At 37.6% G+C, this 21,561-nt stretch overlaps 1 protein-coding gene across 3 annotated transcripts; it reads right to left on the bottom strand.

The window, feature by feature from the left end:
• Positions 1–121: 121 nt before the first annotated feature.
• dub (duboraya) lies at positions 122–20,181 on the bottom strand. 3 transcript variants are annotated; one of them, XM_053649639.1, is made up of 7 exons: positions 20,111–20,181; positions 5,825–5,902; positions 4,230–4,307; positions 3,021–3,086; positions 1,626–1,820; positions 1,046–1,541; positions 122–948 (listed from the first exon to the last, which is right to left on the bottom strand). In XM_053649639.1, exons 1-7 carry the CDS (start codon positions 20,114–20,116, stop codon positions 941–943), a joined length of 927 nt encoding a protein of 308 aa, XP_053505614.1. In that variant the 5' UTR covers positions 20,117–20,181; the 3' UTR covers positions 122–940. The 3 variants fall into 3 exon arrangements, with proteins under 3 accessions (XP_053505614.1, XP_053505615.1, XP_053505613.1); XM_053649640.1 differs by having other exon boundaries at positions 5,825–5,899; positions 20,111–20,170; XM_053649638.1 differs by lacking the exon at positions 20,111–20,181 and adding an exon at positions 19,248–19,854 and having other exon boundaries at positions 5,825–5,899.
• Between the last annotated feature and the right edge of the window lie 1,380 nt (positions 20,182–21,561).

The raw sequence follows: 21,561 nt of genomic DNA, 5'->3' as shown, positions 1-21,561 counted from the left end.
AAATAATCAAAATTTTTATCTACTAAGCTTGAAAATGAGTGATTTTTAATTCAAGCCATCTAAAATTGAAACAACCTAAACCCTTTAGTATCCTACACCAAAAAGTACACAGCAATCAATATGACTTACACAAAACTGCAGGTTTTTTATTCACATACTGAAAAAAAAAAAAAAAAAAAAAAAAAAACATCACAGTGCAAAAACAAAGAAGAATTAAACAAATTAAGGTATTTCCAGTGTACTATGACTAAATCACTAACTACTTCTTGTTATGGTAACTAATTTTGTTTCATTCTGTGTAGAACAGTGTAGAGAGGACTATTTTGAGTGACAGTAATATTGTCAAATGTTTAGATACACAAAAGGAGGACAACACATTTGTATATTTCACTCTAAGATGCCTTAAAATAAAGTAAAACATGCTTTCTTTACAAAGAATCTGTGAGTTTAATCTTTGAATTAAACTTTGATTATGAACGTAATACCTGACTGTGTATCTGGCAACACACTATACAGTGTTTTGGAGTTTAAATAAAAAGCAGGTTCTCATCAACATCCATCCATCCTTTACTACATCATGAACTTTAGTGCAATGTATATACAAAATGCCAACAAATAATACTGAATCTGAAAATATTCCACCAGCACACAAAAAAATAATGTTAGCAAAATCTTAACAAAACTGTACAAGAAAAAAAAACTTGCACATGAACACAAACAAAAATACTAAAAGATTTAAATGGTGATAAAGCTTTGTTGGGAGGTTTCAGGGCGTTTTATTCACATTATTATTATTATTATTATTATTATTATTATTATTATTATTATTATTATTATTATTATTATTGGGCCTCCACTACACCCTTGTGGTTCTCCCATGCGGCTAGGATTTAGTGAACTGTCCCTTGAGCAGAATTCCTATTTTCATTTCTTAGAGCATTTACATTCCTGTAATACAACAAGACAAACACAAACAATTCTTTTAGATAAACATTCAAACTAGACAAAGAGGAATTCCGATTTAAAAAAATAGACAAAGACTCACCTCCTTCTTCTTCCTCTTTTTTCACTTCCTGTTCTGTTTTGTCTTCTGGTGCAGTTGCCAGCTCTCTCTGTGTCTCCATGGTTGTCTCATCATCATGCTCTTGTTTTGTTGACTCTTCTTTCCTGCTGTCTAACTCAGGTTGCTCAGACTTCTTCTCCTCTTCTACTGTCTCCTCCTTCTCAGCCGACACAACACACTCCCTGCTCTCTTCTTCTCCTCCCACTGAAGCTAAGGGCTGCTGCTCTGAATCCGCCGATTCTTCATGTCGCTCTTGATCTTGCTGTTGCTTTGACGTAGCAGACTCTGCGTTGGTATGGTCGATCTCCTCTTTCTCCACCTTCTGCTTCTCGAACACGTCGTTTTCCTTTCCGTCTGGAGTTGTCAGGCCAGAGACAGTCAGGGTAGCCCTTTCCTCTTCAGTCTCACCTTCTTCTCCACTGGACTTCCTGAGTCGGCGAGACGGTGGACGGCGTTTGATAGAATGACGAGCACGACCCTGTGATCCAGAGCAACATCAAAATAGAACATACACTCGCTATCAGTAACATAGTTTCTAATTAAACACTGAGAGGTGGCCTACCTTGTTGATGCTTAGAAGGACAGAGCCTTCCGCAGGGGTCTCAAAGCTGGCTGGGGTCTCTGTAAGGCTCGGTTTGGATGCTGAAGTTGGGCTGACTGGGCTACAGGGTGAGAGGGGTGGGAAAAATGGCATCTGCGGTTTCCCAGCTCCTGGACTCAATGGGGAAGGCAGGAAGGCCGTCGGTGGAAGAGATGCCTATGAAAAACATAAATAAAATTTACACAATTTTACTCCAAATGTAAACAATCGGACGAGACAGGTTCAGTGTCCGATGTCCTCCACTCTAGGGCTTCTAGGATTTCTAGGATCTTGTAAATCTAGTATGTAGTTTTTGATATAGACCTTGCATTGAGGTACATAGAATAGAGTACACAGAGTTTGGTGTTACAGGTTGAGCCACAGTGTCTAACCCTGGAGGCTGTCAGGTTTGTCTGTGAGCTGGCAGATGCTGATCTGGACCCCTTCCTATCTAGAGACTATTGCGGCTCAGGAACTCAAGTCACGGCTCAGGTGTCGGATCATCCTTCTTCTGGAAGAGTCTCTCGGACGTGGCCACACATACCATCCTCATGCTTCATGGTCAAGCACCAAGAGGAGGGCTTGAACCTGAAGCTATCAGGAGGATGCCACTGAAGTGTGGCTTTGGCCCTAAAATGAACAATTTTGATTATTTGGTTGGGTAAGAGTGAACTCAGAACCAGGGTCCAAGTCTGCCAGTTGGGCTCACTGAGCCAATATTGCCCCAGGGAGCCAAAGAGGACAGCGTTTCTCAGATGGTTAATACCAAGACACTAGACACAGAGCCAATGGCTGTCATTGTACTCCTGGAGTTTTTGGCATTAGTTGCTGGAGCATAAATCCATGGTGGTTTGGATGATCATTAGTTTCTGACTGGTGTGCTGAGAGTGGCTCTACAAGAATGGAGGGACAGACATGTTCTGGCCCTGTTAACACTGATACCACCAAATATTTGAAGGATGCAAAGACATGTACATGCTCCTTTCCCACTAAACAACGCTTCCCTAGCTAGCATGTTACAGTGAACTGGATGCATGCAACAAAGAGAGAAAAAAGAGAAAAAAATAACAGGAGAAGAAAGCAAGCATCTACAGAAAACAACTGAAGCACATATGTTGTGCCCTATTTTGCATTTCCTACCATTTTGCATGGCTATATCAACAGAAAGCTGTGAAACTAGTCATGGATTTGAATAAAATTGAGAAAAAAAAAAAAAGGAAATGTCTCTTTTAACCATCCTTGCCACCAGAGGGTGACACACTAGAGGGTTTGTGTGTGTTTGTTTATGTGTGTGTGTGTGTATTAGGGGGAGGGGGTATAAGGGGGGGGGGCGATTTGGTGAACATGTCAAGATGGTTTGTGAAAAAAAGCACCCACCTGTAGTTTCTCAATCAGGGCAGAGTTTCGATTCTTCCTCGGTGGGTGGGAACCAACTTCTGCTTTCTGTTGTTTAAAAAAGACTATGATTAATGTTCCATATTACTAAACCCTTAAAAAATCAAGTATGATTGTATGCAAGCTGTAAAAGTTGCATCATGTACAAAGTATACACTTGCACAAGAAATATACAAGACTCTTGCAGAAGAACGCATGACCCAAAAATCTTTGTGACATTTAAAAACAAGGTTCCATCTAGCATGATAAAGTTTGTCTCTTAAAAGTGCTTTATACCACAGTGCTGTTGAATTCTTCTGATTGGTCAGAAGATTTTGATTCGTTTTCTTATAACAGCAGCTCTGACAATAATTCCAGCTGCAAATCACAGGTTTATATTAACATACTTGTTCAGATATGTAATCGTTTCTATAGTAACAGCTCATTCACCGGGACTAGTATGGCTAGCGTTCCACATAATCCAAGACTAATAGGCTATTAAACAATCTAAACCATGTTGTTATTTAATAATTAAAAGTTTTCTGTAAGGGGACATTTATTTAACATTTATGGAAGGAGTCTCCAGTATCAGCTCCTTGTAACTATCCATAACATCTTCAGGAGAGAGGAAGTGCTTTCTGGTTTCTCTGTAACAAGCTGCATTTTTTTTTTTTTTTTGTATTATTAAGTCTTAATTTGGTCTTATTCAAGAGAAAAAAAAAAACTAAAGGCAAGTGAAGGAATGACTCTTTACAGCTATGATAACCGGATCCAACTTGTCTCATGGACATTCCACAATATTAAACAACACCATAAATGGATAGACATCCCGTGTTGTTCTTTGTTAAATAAAAATTGTAATGATGGCAAATTGCTGTGGTGTAAGAGTGGTATAAAACACTTTGTGATGTGCTGTTAAAGGAAAATAACCAACTTCGGGTAGTAAAAGTAACTCAGCATCACGCCACTCCATTGCTGATTTTGTTCCTATAACAGCACACCCTCAAATGTTTAATTAATTACATACTGAACCCTACAGAGGGTTTCCCTTTCAGAAAATGTCCCAAGTAGACTCTGTTAGTTAAGAATATGCAGAAAACAGCTCAGTGAAATACTCTTTCACTGTTTGTGAGTCTCTAATCAAGACATGTCTTAGCAAGATTTCCTCCTAGTAAGTTTTCCTTATGCTTCATGTTTCTCATCGTGTCTCACCTCATCCTGCCCCTGACCCACATCATTACTGGCAGGAATTGGCAGTGTGCGTGGAGGTCTCCTGCGTACAGGCTTGTTCTGAAAAGCAATGCAACACAAACTATACTTAGAATGTCCTGTACTGTCAGGTCTTTAAGAACTGAGCTTGGATCACAAGCGACATAGCTGGTAAATAGAGCATGACAGCAAAGGTACAAACAGGTATAAATTTGACAAAGAATAAATTCATTGATCATATCACCCAACCAGAATATAAATACGTATCGGAGAAAACATCACAAAAAAATGAAAGCAAGAGAATGACAAAGGGCTGTATCTGTGACTAAAATCAGTGGGAAACTGAGAGATGGCTAAGAAAAGCAGGAATGCAGGATTGCTGATGATAAGTGCAGTGAGAGTGAGAGATCGTGGTGCCAAATTGGTTTCATTCAAAGCTCTGCTGTTGAGGGGGAAAATCAAACATCATTGCCAGTGAGGGGTTTAGAGGTTATAGCATGGCCCTGTCAAACCACTTCAACTGAGTCTATATGCATACATAGCCTTTTACAACCGCACCAGCATATTATTTCAGTTCTAATACAGGGTGTCCTAAAAGTCTCCACACATGGGGAAATGAACACTTTTTAGTAAAATGTCTTCCAAAAATATATTTCTAAAATTTATTTTTATTTACATATTTTTCAGCTAGCATTTAGGAATTCCTTTGATAAAAGAAGAACATATTGAAATCATTCTCATGGCTCGATTGGGAAGCTGTCGCAAGGTTGCGATGGACTTTAACAGGAAACATGGCGAGCACATCACACATGACACTGTTCCCAAATTTATTATCAAATTCAAAAAGACTGGAAGTGTTGCAGAGCGACCGAGAAGTGAACGTTTATCATCATCCATTGACGAAGGCACAAGGGATGTGGTGCTGGCATGCATAGTCCCTTATGTATGGAGACTTTTGTGACACCCTGTAGTTTCTATAATAACAGCTCATTCAAACTTTGATGGCAGACGATCCATGTCTGCTAAATCAATGTCTAAATATGTGTTGTCATTTAATACAAGGATAATGTCAAATTACTCTAGTACTTTGTAACAGTCATAGCTAAAGCTGTAGTTTTAAGTTGTAATGGTTGACAAAATGCTGTGGTATAAGAGGAACAAAACACTTTGAGGAAAATAATCAACCTGGGGTGGTACCAGTAACTGGTGGTTGATTATTTTCCTATAACAGCAGATTATTCTTTACTTATTGGAGTCATTAGAGCTTTTCATTTCTGAGTTGTCCCCAGAAAAAAAAACAGAAACAACCTGTTTTGTTATGTAGATTAAAAACATATCATATAAAATGTCACTTTCACTATTTTAATAATTGCAAGTGAAGACTCAAGATGACATTTTTGATTCTTGTTTTGAGTTACTGAGCTTTAGATGAATTTTATTCAATTCAAATGACCAGTGAATTATAAATAATCACTAAAAATAAAGATGGTCTGTTTAAGCAAAGGGCATTGTGGAAACGTAAGCACAAGGAAGTAAGAGACGCAGTCTGAATGAGGAAGGATGGAGAGACTGATCAGTTACAGTTTGAGAAGCCTCACCACTTCATCTGCTGTAGGAAGGGGAGCCTGACATGCAAACTTTCCAGCCAGCTCAGCCACAGAGAGTCTCGACCCCTTCTGAAATACATCAACGTTAGTGGAGTGTAAAGCATGCACGCAACAACAGCTGCTGAAATGGGAAGAACTGGAAGTTAAACTGGTTTGTGTGTGTGTGTGTGTGTGTTGGTGGTCATTATTCTGATGTAGGCAACTGGCATGAAGACCAAAATAATTTCAGAATTATTTCCGTTTAGCTTTACATTAAAGCGTTAAAACCTGTAAATGGCAGAAAGACTTATATCATGACAGAACCGGTCAGAACAAGTTCCTGGTGTCAGTCATGAGGCGATAAGATATGTCTGCAGCCAGTAGGCAGCTGTGGCTCAGGTCCTTGTGCAAGACACTGAACCACAAGTTGCTCCCAATGGCTGGCTAGCACCTTGCATGACAGCTCTGCAGTCACTGGTGTGCGTGTGTGAGAATTGGTGAATGTGAAACAGTGTAACACGTTTTGTAGAACCGCTAAGTTTTTTTTTTTTTTTTTAAAGTGCTAAATAAATGCAGACCATTTAAATGCAGACCATGAAGTTTTCACATCTCTGAATATTATACTCTGATTGGCTGCATGCCACCTACCAGTGCCAAAACATTACCAAAAAAATGGGTTAAAAACATTTTTTTTCATCCAGAAAGGAAAACAACTTTGTGTGTAAAAACATGTTCAAACTTGATATCATCCACAGGAAAACTCTGCAAGCTGATTTACTAAGTGCTTATATAGGATTGCATCTATTCAAATCAACAAAATAGCATGTTTTGTCTGGTTTGGAATGTTTGTCTTGATGAAAATGTGTTTGGGTGTTTCTACCTACAAATGCAAAATACAGGGTGGAGTCAATGCAAACAGATTCATTTAACACTCACCGTGTGATTTACTAAACCTGAAAAGTGCGTAAATTAATACGTCCAGAAGCACGTATTAAATTTGTAGACAATTTTGGCCAGATAAACACAAAATAATTCTTTTTAAGAGATCATTTTCTTTTGGATATTCTTTTTAAATCACCCACAACACGCCCAAATTTATCTCCTTGCATATGCAAATTAACGCATGTTATTTGAAATCTTAGATCTGATTTTTGTTATTTATTATTTTATTTGTTACGTTTTGGTTCAGTTTGAATGTATATCTTTTATTTACTTTAATATTTATTAATAGTTCATACGTATTCATATTTACATATTTATTTTATTTTAAAAAGGACAGTACATTTTCATGGTACAGTCAGTACTGTTTGTTTTTGTAATAAAGTTTAGCAATATTTTATGGTTGATTAATTGGTTATCCGCAGGTACTGCCCAACTTAGTTATCGGTATCTGTAAAAAAAAATCAGTCGACCTCTACTCAACAATATAAAGCTACATACAATATAGGGCTCAAGTATAGGATGGAAAATACATATCTTGCTCACTAAGAATATAAAATCTGTTATACTGCCACATATCTTGCATAGATCAGACTAAACAACATTTCATATTCCACAACAGGAAACCACGATAAGCTACGATGCGCAGCTCAAGCAGTCGAAAAAAATACTTCAGAAAGAGCTCTATGGGAACCTAAAGTGATCTTGTATTTAATATACATATACTGTATCGTTGTTGTTGTTGTTGTTGTTGTTGTTTTTAAATTTAAGACGGAGGACAATTACAAGTTTGTTGTACTCAAAGATACTGATACTGAAATGAGTAACATGTTTAGTATTAAGCAGTCAGGTGCATTACAGAACGTGATGTTGGTTGCTGTCATGTGCTGTTCCTCGTGTTATGTTTAAGACATCGTATAGCATTTAAACAGCATCCCTAACAGAGTATTTGAGTGTGGCTGACTTGAGTATACTACGTACAGAGCAATATCGGCAAGCATGGTCATTAAAATGAGTGCAAAGTGCTATGATTTAAAATGCTTTGTAAGCAATGGGTAGACCATGGTGTGCCTCAGTGCTCAATGGTCAGAGAACTGAAGTGCACACTCTCATTTCTACTCCATTTCACTATATTTTAAGTTACATTACAAGTGCAGCAGCCTGAGTGTTTGCTGTTCGTGTTTATGATAATCTTGTGAACAGTATCATAGGAGACCATCTTGTAAAGCCTCTAGAACCTTTTGAGAAGTTTACTGGGGTATTGTGCATCTTCATTCAAATCTGTCAGCTCAGTCTGGTAGGCTATAGGATTTTGGTAACTAAATAATTTCAAATGGGAATTTTAATAATAGCTGTTTAAAAATTCTCCAGGTCCATAGGAAAATCCAGCTCCTGCCAACATGAGTTGGACACAAAGTTAGTCTTGGTATGATCTCTGACCTCTATCATCCCAGCTCAGACCAATCATTCTTCCTACCCTTGGCCTCTTTATCTAGTCATTAGCGTTATCAGGATTAGCATTGACTGGAAACCCGTCCTTACTGAGTGTTTAAAAGAGCTCAAGAGTGAGGCAATAACATGCCTGGAGGTTTCTCTTTGCTTCACCATATCTGTTCCTGTCAGTCAACACCTCATGTACTGCTATGCAGCTTTCGCTGGATGAGGGTGTAATGAGCATCTAGCAAGAGGGAAAGGGAGGAGTGAGTCTAAGGTCTGAGCATGACTCAATGTCTTCTCTGATCTCTGCTCTCACAATCTCTCTCCCAGAGTCTCCCATAGTGCTCTGACCTTATTTAGACTAAACCATTACTCCTTGGTTTCCCAGTCTATCTCTGCCGAATATACTTAAGTTTTGTGTTTCTATTTTATGATGCAAAAATTAAACCTTAAAGACTGAGCTGCATATATAAGTTGAACTTGAAATATAAGGCAATGAAAAGCATATTTTGCAGGCAATAAGTCATGTTGGAGCATAAGAAGAACATCCTAGAGTCTGCCTACTAAGAGGAAAAAATAACACATACATTGTTTTTTTTTAAACAAACCAACCATTTATATTTTGCATAATGCCTCTGAGACCCCTCTCTAGGCGTGTGCTAGTTTAGCTTTTGTTCCCTTCTCATTCAGCGCTGTATTGTTTCCTGAGCTGAAGCCTTTACTGTACTACAATCCTTATTAGGCTTAAAATCCTTACAAAGAAGTTATTACATTATATACCAAAATGAAACAATGAAACCTTATAATTCACCTAGTCAGTAGTTGTTGTTTGTCTGACAACTCCTGCTAATTTCAGCTAGCGTCCTCATGGGGTAGTTTTAGTGTTAGCACCAAGCAAACTGTAGTGCAACTTCCTACACAGGTTTGCTACGTACTGTAGTTCTAGTTTTACAGTGAATCTTTAATATAGTCATAGTGAAAGTGTAGGCTACAGCTTACTCAGCACTTATAGTATATCTCATAGCTGCCTATCAGTTAGCATAGCTCATGTAGCTGTGTGTCTCTCATAGAGATTTCCATTTAGCTATACAATCTGGTGATATCTGCTTGTCAGAGATCTGTGAGGTTATTTTTAGGCTACAAATGGCATAAATACTTTTATGTAATTATACTGTTATTACTGTGTGTGATTTTACTTCATGTGTCAGCAGCAAAAAAAAACAAAACTACACAAACAAAACACTGATGGAGTAACACACCTAGCATAAAAACATTAAGAAATGGACATGGAAATGGAAACTGGCATAAAGGTTATGTACCAGAATATAACAGTTTTATGACATTTTGAGTTTACGCACGCAAAACAATGGCTACAAAATAAAAATAAAAAACCACATGTCAAAGCATCATCCTGTGCCCATTGCAGTTTTGTATGTACTATGAATATGCTAGGACTCATTGCTGCTCACCAGACTGTTACTTTGTGGTATGTTATTTCTTATACTATCATGCACAGGTGGCAGAATTTAATATAAACAGTTCTGCTCCAACCACACCATTTCAGCAAGTAGAAACCACACTGAGAATTTATATGAGCACCTGACTGAACACTATGTATTCAAGAGTAACAAACATATACAGTCATGTGAAAAAATAAGTACACCACATGGAAATTTTTTGAAACATTGTCTATTAATAAAGTTGATACACTATCAAATGACATAAAATTTACATTTTGTAGTCATTTCCATCATTTAAATTAACAAAAAACAGACCAGTCACATGGAAAAAGTAAGTACACCCCTACATTTATCACAGCCTCAAATCCATAAATTTGAATCAGGTGTGTGCCAAGATTGTGTGCCAATGATTACAACCTGCTTAGGGAGTGCAGGTGGAACCTGTCTTATTTATACCCCTCTCATATCTAGTGTCTGGAGTCCCCTTTGTCTAGTGTGTGGTGTCATCGTTATTTGAAAATACGTCATTCCACTGTAAGTAAAATCGTCAACGAATGGTGCAGATTTCAAATGACTGTTAACTTGTCCAGGACTGGCCGTCCCAGCACATTCAGCCCAAGAGCAGACCATCTGTTGCAAAAAGAAGTCTCCAAGAACCCCAAAATTGAATCAAGTAGTAAGTCTTACAACTGTTAGTGTCAAAGTGCATGCTTCTACAATCAGAAAGAGATTGCACAAATTTGACCTGCATGGGAGGCATGCCAAGAAAATGCCTTTGCAAGACTACAGTTTGCCAATGAGCATATAGACAAAGACCAGGCCTTTTGGAAAAATGTGCTCTGGACAGACGAATCAAAGATAGAATTGTTTGGCCACAGTAACAGCAGACATGTTTGGCACAGACTAAAGACAACTTTTCATGAGAAGCACCTCATACCAACTGTGAAGTAGGGTGGTGGAAATGTTATGTTTTGTGGTTGCTTTGCTGCATCAGGAACTGAACAGCTTGCATTCATTGATTCATCTATAAATTCTGCATCATTTTCAACATATTATTTATAATATTTACTTGGCAGGTTTTTTTTTTATATCATCCACATCATAAATGTGATAGTGACATATATGTTATTGCATTTAAAGTGAGGAAGAAAATTATTTTTAAACTCAAAATATGCCCCTAAACCATCAGACATGACCATTAGGACAAGTACTTTTATGGTACTTGGAAATTTGTATAATTGCTTAAAAATATATAATACCTAATTCATTACTCAAATAGGTATAATTTTTCAAATAACAATTTCTATAATTCAAATATGTAACTCGGTTTTGACTATACAGTCTGTTTTAAGTGTAAGCTTTATGTATAGGCTGGGTTCAGAAAAGTGGACATTTCTGTAGAATGACCGTAAAACCATTTATGTGTCATCTGAACACATGCTTTAATGGATTCAAGGAAAAGCTGACCTTTTTTTTTTTTACATGGTAAGAATCACAAAAAATTTGCATCATTTAACTTGTACAGTGACATAGTGCAGAATCTTGAAATCCTCAATATTCAAGATGTTGAACATTTCCTTTCTTTGTTTTGATCCCCCCAAATTTCTCACATTCTAATAATCCTTATTTCCAGTCGTTGTGATTTTTAAATCCCAGATTGCCAATGTGGTCTCAGATTTTTGGACTTCACTGTACATGTGGCTTGAGTCTTTTCTGGCCACAACCAACAGAATGTCGAACGTTACAATCTGGTTGGCTCGCTGCACCTCTTTGCACCAGTTTGCAGTGGGGAAAAAGAAGGTTTGAATAGCACAACCCAAGAGTTTCGTTTGAAGCAGTCAGTAAGTAAGTAATAATCTTGCATGTTTTGAGTGTTTTTCTTGGTCATCTGCCATATCAGTCCATTTCTGTGAAAGTATGTGGCTACTTTAATTAGCACATAAACTTTAACAATAATTTTTGTGTTGCTCAAAAATTGATCAATTCCATTCACTTATTTTATGCTGCAGGTCCACAAAATTGCACAACCATCGAGAGTGTGTCCATCCATCCATCTTCTACCGCTTACTCCTTCTTCAGGGTTGTGGGGCAAACTCCACACACACACATGGCCCCGGTGGGAATTGAATCCCGGACCCTGGAGGTGTGAGGCGAATGTGCTAACCACTAAGCCACCGTGCGCCCATCGAGAGTGTCTTTCTGACATTTTTAAGTTTGCTTTAATTATTAAGAGCAACATTATTACATTATTTCATGCTTCACATACAGCCCAAATAAATTTTGGGCAACTGGAAAGACAATGAATCTCCCACGTCAGTGAGTTTCTGTTCAATTTCATTCTTTTGCTTCACACAGTCATATGTTCATATAATTGCTTGTTTCGGTGAGAGAAATAAAAATTGTGAGCTTAATCTTTTGGAGTGTAAAAACTGTACTTAAATAAATAGTTGGTCAGAAATGTAGTGGATCAACCAAGACATTTCATTGTCTGTGCAGGGATCTGAACTCAATCTATTGATCAATAGCCCAAAGTCTTAATCACAGAGCGACCATTACTGTCTGATACCAATACGGCTTGGCCGTTTAACCACATTAGCCTTATAACTAAACAAGCAAACATTTTTTATCATATACCTTTAAATTTTCTCTGTACACACTACAAGTGAAAACAGGGCTTTTAATGCGGCCTGACTCGAGTAGTCTGGTTGTCTAGCAGAGCAGCAAGCTTCATGCTAGTGCAGTGTGTGGACCCTTTCCACTGAGAACAAGTGGACGAGTTTGCAGTGTATGTACGTGAGTGTTGATTCTGCAGCTTATCTCTCAGTCTGCTTTAATATTACCCACTCTGTTTCAAACAACACAACTGTGGAGATTATATCAGTCTCTAGCACGTTTCAGCTATGGGTTTTTAAAACTCTTACAGCCACACCTGCACCCTCATGCCTCTGGAGCCTTCTGCAGAAGACAGCTTCATTGACAACAGGGAGAGAATCATCATGACAAACTATATCATCTAATACACCAAGTACACCAGCCCTCATATTTAACTACACATGGGATCAAAGACATTAGAATTCATTGCTAAGCATGAACCAGTCACGAGGGTGAGTGAGGAATGTAGGACTCTGATATCTCTTTATTGTTGCTGGTAATTGAGTTGGTGTTGGTTCAGGGGATAATCAAACATTTATGAATGAAACCTGGAGCATTATTTTAAAAAATGGTGTAACATTATTAACCATAGAAGATTTTACAAGTGGCTTTGGGACCATATATTACAATCCAAAAAAAAATACTTTTGCATCTAGTGCATACATTAGATGCACTACTACCCACTGGAACATCGTCATAGACAATCACACAATACCAAAGATAGATTACAGATTGTTCTGAGTATACTGCCCACAGGATGTTTTGCTAGTAGTAGCATTAAGGTACTACAATGAAGAAATTGCAAGACTAGCTGTCCCCTAATGTCACTGGTTCTTGGTTTCAGTTCAGCAGCTTTGTGTGCTGGAACCAAACCCATTTTGCCAGATGAGGAATAGCTCTTTTGTAGTGGAAACAGGCAGATTAGTTCACGATTAGGTTTATGCAACAGCATCTGTCAGTGCAAAAGAACTATGAAATACCATGCATTGGATAAGTATGTGCACCCTTTTATTTTGTGATCTACACAAAATAATCCATAATATTGAATTGGGGGGGGGGGGGGGTATGATGTTACATACTGGGGGGGGGGTGATTTACAGATATAAAATGTAAAAGTTATTATGTAAGTATGCACTCCCATTGCTGTGCAGTCAGATCTTCCATAAAGCAGACCAGAGCACATGATTCAAGATATTATTTTAAGTTATTTTAAGACCTGCACTGTGCAGATGAAAGTTTGATTAAAGGACCTTGCTTTAAGGACCAGTATTGTCTGGCTATTGGCTCATTGCTAGAACCTCCTATGAGATTCTTTTTTCAGGGTGTGACTTCATGCTTTGGCTCAGATTGTTATAGGTTTCTGTTCGGTAGGAAAAAAAGGACCTTCCCAAACGTATGCACTCCGCTTGTTTTTGGGCCACAACACAACACCTGTTATTGATTAATTTCCCATAACAGAGTTTTACACAAGTGTTCTATTCCTTACATAATGACTTTTTAATATGATATGAGATATATTGCACAGTGTAACTGTGGAGATCTGAAATGTTGCTTCATTCTAAAAAAATATTGTATGATGTTATTTTGTGAATATTACAATTGTCATAAATATCCCAGAGTTGGTTTTTTACAGGGTCTGGGAGATTTTGTGGTTTTGATTTGAATTGGTTTTAATGATCACTATACTGTTTTTATTTCCAGACCTGGCAACCCTGATGACAGCAACAGTGAAATAACTGACAGCCTAAGCTTCAACCGCTTGTAAAATTGTTATTTAACAAGAATTGTGTAACTTCCTAATACAGTTGTGTTACTCAATTTGAAGCAACATCCCAAAAGGGCTGGGCTGGTATGTGCAATCTGTCCGCTATACTCACACTGACACCCAGTCTGCAGGGCCTAAAAAAAGCTTTCCATGAATATGCTCGGGCCAATGCTCAAGCTAATGAACTGGAGCTCTAATGCTATTAGTTATTAAATGCCACTCTACACAATGCATACATGCTACTGGTATTATAGATACCTGTTTTATTCTCTAACGGGAAAATATAATCTGCCAATCCTGATTAAACATACAACACCAAGTTTAGCCAAGCGATGTTCATGGAAATCCCCTCCAAAGCTAGAAATTGAAAAAAGCATCTTTAACCAGCTGAAACACCATTTTAAGGCAGTGTCTTTCCCGTGGAAGTGAATCAAAATGACATTTTGAGGAACAGAAATGAACAAAATTGATGTAAGAAAAAAAGAACTGGTTGAAATTTATTATTTCATCATTCATTACAACACTTAAAAAGATGCTTAGCATACATGAATGTTTCATCAGCGCTCACAGAACGGATGAGAGCTTGTGAAAGTGGAGCCTGACTCCTGTTTCGATGGAAACTTTGTGGCAACTATTTTTGAATGCTTTTCTCTTATAGAAAATAATCAGTCATGATCATGTCCCTTCCTGTCCTCTGTTTCATCTGTATATGTGTGTGTGTCTGTGTGTGTGTGTGTGTGTGTGTGTGTGTGTGTGTGTGCAAACACTGGGAACAGCTGCTGAGGTGGGATTGACGATAACTCGGCCCTGCCAAAGTTTTCACATAGCTGACATTCAGGATGTAATGAACTCAAATAGCCTGGAAGGCGCGCACACACACACACACACACACACACACACACGCATACACACACACGCATACACACACACACACACACACACACACACACACACACAGACACACAAAACGCCCTTTAACATCACAGGGAAACGTTGTCAGCTCATCTCATGCTGGGATTAGTTATAACATCACATATTAATCGGTTGACTGCAGGATTTCCTCTACAGGATGTTGAAGATGCTTGACTCTTACACTGCAAAGTTTACCACCCTAACATTGATTATTTTTCTGTAGCAGCACATCCCTGAGTGGTTTATTCCTCTTAACCACATCAATTTGCCAAGGGTTGGAATGAATATTGCTCGTTACATTTTATTACATTATATTACATATTACATTACTACTCATTTATAGGTACATGCAGTCTGTGTGTTTGGTGTTCAAAGTTTGCTTCTTTAGGTTTGCGTTAGAGCTACAATTCTAATGGTGCTAATAAGTAAAACTGAACTAGGAAAATTTACAGCCTCTAGTTTAGCATCAGGCTAAACCAATACACACCTCAAATCATACTAAGTCATCAAGCAACCTCAAACAGCTTCAGTTATGGGGTTATTGACACTATGACAATTTTTAATTCTTTCCCTTTTTTTTTTTTTAGCATCTAGCTTGATGTCACTTCGCACTAACATCAGGTGTGGCCCATAGTTTGAAAGTGGAATGTTAGAAGAGATTTTAATGATGACAAAGCTAGTTTGATTTGTCTATTTTGAATTACAGATTAAGCTTTAATGATAATAATGATATTAATAATAATAATGATAATAATAAATAATAATCTTTTGAGGCAACTCAAAAGCTCAATCTTGAAGAGAAATGACTTTCTTCTTCAGCACAGTTTGCTGTCACTCAGTGTTAGGGTTAGATAGGAGACGTTGCCCGAAGTCTGAAGTAGGAATTTTAACCAGGTTAAAAAAGCCAAACACTTTCACTTGAATGGAAGAGGATGTGATATGTGAAAAAGGGATTTGCTCCAAGCAGAAGTTCATTTTGCATCCACCTCCTGTGATTTTGGTGCTTTTCCTCTTCTAACTTACTCATTCCACCTTATTAAGGCTTGACATGTAGATGCCGTGATGAATCCAGTGAGCTGGGAACAGGAAAACCACCAAAATGTTTAGTACTGTGGTACTTCAAGGACCAGGATTGAGAAACACATCTCTAGATGGACTTTAACTCGAGATATTCAGAAAACATATATGTTAACACAGAGGTTCTCAACCTTTTGCAACTAAAGCCCCCCACCCCCATATTGGAGGAGACAAGGTATAATGATTACCTGTTCTATATAAAATCTATCTATCTATTTATCTATCTATCTATCTATATATATAAAATCTGTTTTTGATAGATAGACAGACAGATAGATAGATAGATAGATAGATAGATAGATAGATAGATAGATAGATTTGTTTGCTTTTGTGTTTTTGTATTTTTTTTATATTATTTTTCATAACTTTTATGATTTTTAAAAAATAACTTTTATAACGTTTATAAAACTATATAACAGACAGGTATGGAACATGAATGATCAAAAATGTTTTGGAACACTATAACTACTTTGAACAAGAGAACTAGGCTGTAATAATATGGACTATTTTACATGTAAAACATGTTGCATTCCATTCGTCTGGGGTTCTAAAAACATTCGCATATGAATGATGTAAATGGGGACGAAGGGCATCTCGTTATCCATGACATTGTTAAATCTCCGGCTCTGACAGAGCAGACGCAGAGAGAGGTGTGAGTGCAGCGGGAAAGCAAGACCTCACGCTTGCAGGACAGTACTGACGACATTTGGAAAGTCGCTAAGGTTTGTCCAAAAAGACGCTAGGCGTTTTTTTTTTTTCGAGGTTTCGAGGGTCGAAAACTCCGGAGTAGTGTAGACTGTAGTTTACAATAAAAACGCACTAGTGTAAACAGGGCCTTTAAGAAGTGTTTTGTAGTTTCTATCAAAAGCACATCCTCATGCTAGTTCACTAGGTCAGGGACTAAGAATAGCTTTGAGCTAAACTCCTGTGAACAAGAGCTCAGAGCTGGGGTTATGTCTTTCTGGAAGACTCAATGAGGAGGAACTGCTTATTATTACCATTCCAAGATATATGCAGTACGTATTTAATACAATTTCCTCATTTTTAAGTGTCGGCTAAATGAATAAATGTAATGTATTTTTTAGCAACTGCTTAGCGTGAGCTCACAAGCTATCACAAACTATCTAAATGAACCTGCTCAACATATTTTATTTGATGAGCTAACAAGCTAGCAGCAAAGATTAGTCAAGATAATGTTTCCTAACCTTCACAAACTACACATAAACACTTGTGTTTTTTTCCCCTCCACAAATCCAGTGTGATTTTATGTTGTTTGTATGATGCTAAACTGGTAGCTATAAGCGCCTCTTGCTTCTTAGCAACATTCAAGCACAAAACTAAGGACACAAACTTCAGACAACAAACATTTATTGGCTGCTGAACTATAATTATGAGGCTTAACTATTTAAATATAGCCTATAGAGCAGTTAAAATTGAACAGTTGCTGTTTTCTTTTAGGTTTGTAATTGCTAGCAACAATTCTCTTGTGGCGCCTCTACACAAACAAACAGCCAGCAATGATAGTAATAATGTCTTATTACTCACACATGACATGTTCGAGCCAATTAAGCAGTTCACATGAAGCAACCTCTAATTTGTAACCTAAAGGTAACACTGGCTCAGAAATGACTGTAAATTGTTTATTTGTACACTATAATTTATTTCTGTTGTATATTCTATTTTAATAGTTTACATTATTGTTAATATTAAATGCACTGTACACACAATACACACAATCTCTCAGTGCAGTGTTTGCATTTTTTCTCCATTGCTCTGTTCACAGATGGCAAGAAATGAAGCACATCCCAATACAGCATCAACAGCACTCCAGAGCTCTTAAAGCCACAGCCATATGTCAGAAGAACAAACCAACAAACGCTAATTACACACACGACGCAGCTGACTTCATTTTGAAACATCCATCCATCCATCCATCCATCCATTTTCCGTACCGCTTATCCTACACAGGGTTGTGGGGGAGCCTGGAGGCTATGCCAGGGGACTCGGGGCACAAGGTGGGGGAAACACTGGACTGGGTGCCAACCCATCACAGGGCACAATCGCACACACTCTCACACACCCATTCACACAATACAGACAATTTAGAGATGTCAGTCATGCATGTCTACAATGCTGGGGGAGGAAACCAGAATACCCAGAGGAAACCCGCGAAGCATGGGTCGAACATATAAACTCCACGCACACAGAGTGGAGGTGGTAATCGCACCCCCAACCCCGGAGGTGTGCGGCAAACGTGGTAACCACAGGAACTCATGTGGCAGACACTCCACATAAGGTAAGGAGTCTCCAGTACCAGCAGAGGTAAAGCTGTAACATTAAGCTTCTACCACATGGAAGTCCTCACGATAGAGCGCTTTGCAGTTTCTCAGTATCATGACATAAGAGAGAGAAAAAAGACAGGCTGGTGAGGAACTTGTTGTTTAAAGATATTCAAATAAAAATGTTAATGGGAACTAACTAGTTTTGCAGCAGTTCCACAACTATGAAGAGATAAAGAAAAAATGCTGTGCCATTCTTTAGTAAATAAAAATCATTAGCTTGGTATAACAGGAACAAAACATTTTGGCACATGCTGTTATAGGAACATAATCAGGTTTGGGCTGGTAGTAGTAATTCCACTTTAACACACCATCCTATTGTTATTTTCTTGCAACAGCATGTCCAGTCATGTTTTATTCCTTATTTTTTTGTCATGTTTCATTCCTCAGTTAGTATTGATATTATATTAAACATTTTGGTAACAGTGCACAGACATAAAATAACACCAAATACTCCAGTAAAGCTGGTCATATGCTTCAAGGTTGACCAAGTAAGAAGAACCTGAAATGTACTATTTATAGTTTCAATTGAGAAATCTGAATGAAAAAACTTCAGGCCTCAGTATCATACTCATTATATTATATTATATAATAACCTTCTCAAAATGAAAGAAATGATTACAACTCGGGCCTTTACACAATATAAATGCAATGCAATGTGCATTATGGAGCAGGTAACCTCGCTACGTTCCCTGAAATCAGCATGAATATCTATTAAGGTCAAGCCAAAGCCTTGTTTACCAGTGACATCTCTGCAGGCATAAAACTCAAAATAGTCACAGGCTATTTAAAGTGACTGCCATTTCCTTTTTCTTACTCTTACACTTTAGCAGCCTCACACAAAATAATATTACCTTATCTGTATTATTGTCCATTTTCACACGTACACCCTTACAACAGTGTGTCACATAAACCCGCCATTTTGATTTGTTCTACGGATGAGGTTACACCACTTCCTGTGTCAGTTAGCTCACTGCAATCCATTCCATGCTTGAATTTAACGGAAGAGTCGAACGTTGTTGGTCCGCCAGCACTGAACAGAAACGTGCAAATATAGCAAGACAGAGAAACATCACTTGTATCAGTATGGACTGGAGTAAAAATAAAATAACAGCTCATTCGAAACTTTAATTAAATTTTTTTAAAGTGTTTATAAAACATGCAACAAAAGGAATTGAAATTAATGATGTCTTTTTTTTTCCGCCACGTCTAACTTGGAGAATACTTTTAATATTACTATCATTTTATTATCCTTATTATGATCTGCTAGTGCTTCATGAGCTCACAGAACCCCATTTTACCCGTTAAAACAATGTAATATCAAATGTCTTCATATATTATTATGATCACATCTATGTATATAGCATTGTTGGGTGTTTTCATTGACATATTTCTGTTTTGTTTCATATTTGGTGGCATTTAACACTCCAATCAATCACACACTGCACACTGCCATACTACTCATAACAATATAGTAAAAGAAGTTATGAACCTGTTATAATACTATGCCATATTTGAATGCAAATTTATGCTGGCAATTCGACTTTCATCCTCTTACTGCCTCACTTGACTTTGAACTTGACTTTTATACGGTCCCTGACTTTAATAAAGACAGATCAAAGAATTTGTTAACATGAGCTCTTATCACATGATCAGAGAATCAAACCAGTCCATTTAATTCACAAATCCCAAACAAAACTGGGCTTCTTGTGCTTACCGCCATGTTTCCCCTCCTGTGTTTGGAGAGCTCCCCTGAACACTCTTGCTGCTCTATAGTTTATCAGCTAGCTGAAGTTGAAGCTGGAGCTCCCCTCTCACCCTCCACCCAAGGTCAGGGTTGCCAGATTGAAATTTAGTGTTTACAGACCTAAAAACCTGATGTGAAATCTTCCCTAACGAATGAACAATGAATGCTCTCAAAACCACACTGAGACTTTGGATACCTTTCAAACCTTCAACTTTTTTGTCCATCACAGTCTAATTTAAGGGTGGTCAAACAATATCCAATCTGGCAACCCTGATCTCATTCAATCCCTCTTTTGTCCACGAGGAAGGTCTGAGTGGCTATAGTGCAGATCGGCAGTTATATTTAGCTGTACCTCTCACAGCAGGACTCAGAGAGACCACTGCTTAAAGAAGGGGAATGAGAACATAGGATGTCAATAATAATCATAGAAATAATATCTATAACAAATAATATAAATAGAACTTTAACAACAAGAACAACAATAATAATAGTGATAATAATATAGAATATAGGATAAATAATATAAAAGTCAACACTAATGCTAATGAAATAAAATAGCAAGCATCACAAATAGATTAAATTATAAAACAAAAATGAAAGGCCTGATAAAGAACATATATATATATATATATATATATATATATATATATATATATATATATATATATATATAAACAGTGATATTCGATGAACATCTAGGGGCTTGATAGGATAAAGAAGTAAGTCTCAAAAAGTATCCGAATTTCATAGCTATGTCATTATTAGTCCAACAAAATGTGCCCAGTAAAGTGAATGTAAAGTGGACATACAGTAATAATGAGTATGCACGTAGATAAAGGGCTCATCTACTGCTCACCTATGCTGCGACCCAAAGGGAGGGATCAGACCTAAAGACAGCAGTTTGAGGTTTCTGTGATGTGTCAACAACACTACCATTTAAGGAGGAAATGAAAGAGGAAGCTACATTTTGACAGATACGTGGTGGTGGGGGAAGGGGAAGCCATTTAAGCTAGAACAAGTGAGTTCTCTTCAGTCAAGTGTCGTCGATATCCATGTCGTATTAAATCATCATTACTGTTGGACATTACTCCACAAAGACTTATTGTTCCGCTGTTTTCAAAACGGCTTGCTAGCAGTGTTATTAACATTCTCCAGTCACATTTATGTTGTGTCCTGTGAAACCCCTTCACATAGTGAACTAAATATAGTTCTGAAACCTTCACACTTTCCTGAAATGAATCTCAATCAAAGGCAGACCTTTTACAATGGAGTGCCCAGGTTAGACCCGGTGACTATTTTTTTGGGGGGTGGCAGTCTAGGGTAGGGTGAAACACTAATCCGATCCCTGAAAATAGACACAACGTGACTATGCCATTGGTGACTGGTGTTTTTTTGTTTTTTTTAATAAATAAGGGAAGCGT

Source organism: Ictalurus furcatus, chromosome 18, assembly GCF_023375685.1.
Source record: "Ictalurus furcatus strain D&B chromosome 18, Billie_1.0, whole genome shotgun sequence".
Lineage (NCBI taxonomy): Eukaryota > Metazoa > Chordata > Actinopteri > Siluriformes > Ictaluridae > Ictalurus > Ictalurus furcatus.
The sequence above is the reverse complement of the archived record's forward strand: the minus strand, read 5'-3'. Positions and strand labels throughout refer to the sequence as shown.

What these genes read in the sequence shown, in the direction of transcription:
- dub (XM_053649638.1), bottom strand. Translation starts at nt 19,268, where the DNA reads ATGGACAATAATACAGATAAG. An exon ending in TGGGTCAGGGGCAGGATGAG is followed by an intron (nt 3,087 to 4,229) that starts GTGAGACACGAT and finishes TTTAAACAACAG; the next exon opens with AAAGCAGAAGTTGGTTCCCA. An exon ending in TCCTTCTAAGCATCAACAAG is followed by an intron (nt 1,542 to 1,625) that starts GTAGGCCACCTC and finishes TCTGGATCACAG; the next exon opens with GGTCGTGCTCGTCATTCTAT.